Consider the following 5,803-nt stretch of genomic DNA (forward strand, 5'->3'; position numbering starts at 1 on the left):
GACCAGCCCCCACGGGGTCCTGTTCATCCAACCCTCCACGGGGTCTTGTTCATCCACCGACTCGATCGATCGGGGTATCGTTCATCCAGCGGCAACTGCCTCTACTACCACGGGGTCCTGTTCATCCAATCCCCCACTGGGACTGTTCATCCAACCCCCTCAACAATGCTCACTGTTCATCCAAGGAAGGAGGCAGCAGTGTTTGATCGACTACAGTTAGCAGCAGTAGCGAAGGAATCAGTCGGGTTCAGTTAACAGCAAGGGATTGATCGATCGCTCGGGTTCAGTGTAATGTGTAGCCTGCAGTGCAATCACTCGGGTTTAGTTAGAGCCCAAAGTCTCACTCGGGTTCAGTTAGAGCCTAATGCCTTGCACACACGCGCGTACGTACGAGAGAAACGCGCATCGCTCGGCTCCCGACCACCCACCGTAACAGGGAACTCCTCGATATTTTCCTCACCCTCGCTTCTACCATGGTTCTTTCCGTCATGGATGGCCCAAAGAATGTCATGCAGCTGCATCTCCAGCCCGCACAGGACAAAAAGCCCATTTTCTGTCATGATTTTTCGTCATAGAAGTAGGATCCCACCACATCTATGATGATATCGGGTTTGTCACAATTATCATCATAGAAGTGTCATAAGTATGACAGAAAAAATTTCGTTCGGTCCAAAATGTCACGAATGTGTCTTTTTTTGTAGTGCTTGCTCTTCACTCAGAGTGTTTAATAACTTAGGCGAATACGAGATCGCGGCTAAGCCCCCGAGTGAGAGGGTTGCTCTTCCCTCGGAGTGTTTTTGAAACTTAGGCGAATCAGGTTCGCGGCTAAGCCCCCAGGTGAGAGGGATGCTCTTCACTCGGAGTGGTTTTGAAACTTAGTCGAATCAGGTTCGCGGCTAAGCCCCCGAGTGAGAGGGTTGCTCTTAACTCGGAGTGTTTTTGAATCTTAGGTGAATCAGGTTCGTAGATAAGCAGTGGCGGAGCTAGACCAGGAAGATTGGGGGGCCAAAGAGAAAAGATAGTGGAAAACATCTCTATTTTTCCAATCTAAATCTCTCTGTACAAAAATTCTTCACTAAATTTGCAAAGGATGGGGGGGCCACGGCACCTGTAGGGGTGCACATAGCTCCGCCAGTGTAGCTAAGCCACCCACTGGGGGGTGCACACATATTTATGTAAAAACAATCATCAGGAGACTACGGAAATCATGTCTTTGATAAACAACCGGAAAAGTACATTCATTACACCTCGACGGTTCAAGTGTTTCAGGTATAAAAACGACGGAGCAGATCCACGTTCAAGAGCGTGGCTCGTCTTCTTTCTTGGCTACATTGTAAAGGTGATACGCCCCATTGTGGAGCACCTTGGTGATGATGAAGGGACCTTCCCAAGCTGGATCAAGCTCATGAGGACGTTTCTGGTGCACTCGGAGCACAAGATCTCCTTCCTGAAATGCTCGACCTCTGACAATTTGGGCGTGGAATCGACGCAGGTCTTGCTGATAGATGGTCGACCAGATCCGAGCCATTTCTCAATCTTCTTCTAGGAGATCAATGGCATCTTGTCGTGCTTGCTCTGCCTCAGCTTTTGAGAACAGTTCCACTCTAGGAGCATTGCGAAGTAGATCGCTTGGAAGCACGTTTTCAACCCCGTACACCATGAAAAAAGGGGTTTGATCAGTCGACCTATTAGGAGTCATCATCAATCCCCATAGAGCAAACAGCAACTCAGTTACCCGAGCCCAGCTGCATGCTTGAGGTCGCGCATCAATCTGGGTTTCAGCCCTTGCAGGATCAAACCGTTTGCCCATTTAGCTTGTGCATTCGACTATGGGTGGGCAACATATGCATAGTCGACCCGAGTGCCTTGGGAAGCGCAGAATGCTCTAAACTCATCATAATCAAAGTTTGAGACATTATCCGTGATCATGCTATGTGGAACTCCATATCAGAATATCAACTATCTGATAAAACTGATGGTCGTGCTTGAGTCAAGATTCTTGATAGGTTTGGCTTCAATCCATTTGGTGAACTTGTCGACTGCCACGAGCAGATGAGTGAAGCTGCTTTTGACGGTCCTTAGAGGCCCTATCATGTCTAGTCCCCATGCAGCAAATGCCAAACGAGTGGGATAGTCTTCAAAGCTGATGTAGGTTTGTGGGACATGCTCGAGTAAAACTAGCAACCTTCACACTTCTCGACTATCTCTTTTGCCATCTCATTGGCCCATGGCTAGTAGAATCCCGCTCGATATGCTTTGGCCACGATGGTCCGAGAGGACGCATGGTGACAACAGGTCCCTGAGTGAATCTCATTCAAAATCAGTCTACCCTCTTCCAGAGAGATATGTCACTAAGCCACGCCAGTAACACTTTCCCTGAAAAGTTGTCTTCTTATTACCGTGAAGGCTTTGGACCTACAGACGATCTTACGTGCCTCATCTTCAACCTCTGGAAGCTCTTGCCAAAACCTCCATGCAATATACGACACTTTCAAGTCGGGGGTGATTACCAAAACCTCCATGATCAGGTCGACAACCGCTGGCACTTCGACTTCAGTCGGGTTGGTTGAACTCATTGGTTGTGGGGGCTCTTTTGTAAAGGGACCTTTTTGTACTGACGGGGTATGGAGATGCTGCAAGAACACATTACTAGGAGTAGGCTTCCGAGTGGAACCTATTTTCTCCAGATCATCAGCTGCTTGATTCTTGACTTCAGGTATGTGGTGGAGCTCCAGCCCTTCAAATTTCTTCTCTATTTTTCTCACTGCATGGCAGTATCCACTCATAGCAGGGCTCCTGATATCCCATTCCTTCATTACTTGATTAACCTCCAAATCTGAGTCGCCGTAAACCATCAGGATATGGACGCCGAGTGAGATGGCCATACGCAACCCATACAGAAGTGCTTCGTACTCAGCTTCATTGTTGGAGGAATCAAAGTGAATCTGAAGGACGTAACTGAGCTTGGCACCTCTTGGGGACACCAGAACCACTCTAGCACCAGAACCATTCAACATCTTAGACCCGTCGAAGAACATGGTCTAGTGTTCCAAGTGAACTTGAGTCGGCTGCTGTTGCTCAATCCGTTCAGCCAAAAAATCTGTAATTGCCTAGGACTTAAATGCCTCTTTGATTCAAACTTGATATCTAGATCAAGAAGTTCTATTGCCCACTAAGCCACTTAACCGATTGCATCTCAACTATTCAAAATTCCTGACAATGGAGCGTCGCTAATGACTAAAACCAAGTGGTCCACGAAGTAATGTGCAACTTCCTTCGCGGTCAGATAGATTCCATAGACGAGCTTCTGGTAATGCAGATACCTTTGCTTGGACGAAGTCAAGACTTCAGAAATGTAATACACTGGGCGTTGAACTTTGTAGGCTTTGCCTTCTTCCTCTCTCTTGACTGTGAGCACTGTGCTGACAACTTGTCAAGTGGTTGCAATATATAACAATAAAGGCTCTTTTCTCACTGGGCAACAAGCACCGGCTGAGTGGAAAGTAGGGCTTTGAGCTGTACAAACGCTGCTTCAGCTTCAGGAGTCCACTCGAATGTGTCGGATTTTTTCATCAGTCGGTAAAGAGGCAACACCTTTTCACCGAGACGAGAAATGAATCGGCTTAACACAACCAAACAATATGTGAGCTTCTACACGTCATGCACACGCATAGGGCGCTTCATTCGGAGAATTGCTCCAATCTTTTCCGGGTTTGCCTCGATCCCTCGTTTGGAAAAAAGAAAACTGAGTAACTTTCCTCCTGGGACTCCGAATGTGCATTTCGACGGATTGAGCTTGATGTCATATCTTCTTAGGTTGGCAAAGGTTTCAGCGAGGTCAGTCAACAGGTCGGAACCTTTGCGTGACTTGACTACGATATCATCCATGTATGCTTCCATGTTCTGACTGATCTGAGTGAGTAGGCACTTCTGAATCATGTGCATGAACGTGGCACCAACATTCTTGAGACCAAAAGGCATTGTGACATAGCAAAAACAGCCGAATGGGATGATGAAGGCCGTTTTTATTTCATCGGGCCCATACAGTCGGATCTGATGGTACCTGGAATATGGATCCAAAAAGGACAGACGCTCACCCCCCCCCAGTCAAGTCAACAATCTGATCAATGCGGGGGAGAGGGAAGTGATACTCGGGCAGGCCCGATTGATATGCTTGATGTCAATACACATACGGAGTGAATTGTCTTTCTTGGGGACCATGACGACATTGGCGAGCCACTCGAAGTGGTATATCTCACAGATGAACTCGGCTGATAGGACCCGAGCCACTTCCTTGCCAATGGCCTTCCTCTTCTCCACGGCGGACCGATGGAGATGCTCTTTAACAGGCTTCGCTTTTGGGTCGACATGCAAATGATCCTCAGCCATTCCCCTAGGCACACCTGGCATGTCAGACGGCTTCCATGCAAAGATGTCCCAGTTCTCGCGGAGGAACTGGATGAGCGCTTCTTCCTATTTGCTATCAAGTGTTGTTGAAATGTGGGTCGGAGTAGTAGAGGGTCTTCTGGTTGAATGTGGACTAGCTTTGTTTCGCTGGCTGACTGAAATGCTGAATGTGAAGTAGGCTTCTTGGCTCGCAACAACTCACTCAGATCGGCATTCTTTTTGTATTCTTCTAGCTCCACCACTGCCATTTGCTCATCAGCAATTTTGGAGCCTTTCTGGAGGCACTCCTCCGCTCTCTACCTATTTCTCGTAACCATGATCACACCTATGGCTCCAGGCATCTTCAACTTGAGGTGCATAACATGGTCGAGCCATGAAACAAGCATATGCGGGCCTGCCCAGAATAGCATGATAGGTGATGTGCAAATCCACCACCTCAAACGTAAACTTCTTCTTGCGGTAATTCTTGGAATGACCAAAAACCACATCGAGAGCCATCTGACCGAGTGACTTCGCTTTCTTCCCTGGGATGGCACCATGTAACTGCATACTCCTCTCATATGTTTGGACATTGGAATGCCCATCCCTTGGAGTGTTTCACCATACAGGATGTTCAAACCGCTGCCACCATCCATAAGGACTTTAGTCAGTCGGGTGCCCCCAACGACTGGGTCGGCCACCAACGCCTGCCGCCCGGTGTAGCAACGTGCATTGGGTGATCGAACTGGTCGAATGTAATGGGAGTCTTTGACCACTTAAAGTATGTCGTAGTTGCCGGAGCAACCATATTCACCTCTCTGTTAATGACTTTTAGTCGACTTTCAGTCGACTTTTTCTCTCAACGACGGCAAAAATCACCAAGGTAGCATTGATATTGGGGTAACCATCATCTTCTTCTTTCTCTTCTTCCTTATCAGGGCCCTTCTGGCTGGGCTGATCCTCTCGAAATTGCTGAATCAGGAGTTGACATTATCGAGTGGTATGTTTGGGAAAAATTAAGTTATCCTCCTCATCTTTCTTCGTGTGAATATGACACGGCAAATCTAGGACATCTTGTCCTGACTGATTTTTCACTTTTTAGGGCACCCACAACCCCTTGGGTTTTCCCTTGAACTTTCCTTGATTCAGAACTGCGGCCTCGGGACGTGCAGGTTCAGATCTGCGTTTTTGCCTCCGACTGGTATTTCCACCTCCAGCGTCCCGGTCGACTAGTTTTCCCTCACCATTACGAATTCCGTCTTCTTCTTCTCGTTTGCATACCGAGTGGCTATTTCCATCATTATGCCTAGAGACATGTCTCCAAATTGACCAAACTTTAGGATGAGCTCTCTGTACCGGACAGCCTCTTTGATAGCGCACACTGCCTGGTGCTCTGAAACGTTTTCCACTACATGAT

At 47.8% G+C, this 5,803-nt stretch overlaps 1 protein-coding gene across 1 annotated transcript; it reads right to left on the reverse strand.

The window, feature by feature from the left end:
- Nucleotides 1–2,351: 2,351 nt before the first annotated feature.
- On the reverse strand, nucleotides 2,352–2,885 carry LOC147975899 (uncharacterized). The gene has a single exon (XM_087520637.1). The coding sequence runs from the start codon at nucleotides 2,883–2,885 to the stop codon at nucleotides 2,352–2,354; it is 534 nt and encodes a 177-aa protein (XP_087376763.1).
- Between the last annotated feature and the right edge of the window lie 2,918 nt (nucleotides 2,886–5,803).

This window comes from Triticum urartu, chromosome 4A (assembly GCF_056163025.1).
Source record: "Triticum urartu cultivar PI428250 chromosome 4A, HENAU_Tu73, whole genome shotgun sequence".
NCBI classification, from domain to species: Eukaryota; Viridiplantae; Streptophyta; class Magnoliopsida; order Poales; family Poaceae; genus Triticum; species Triticum urartu.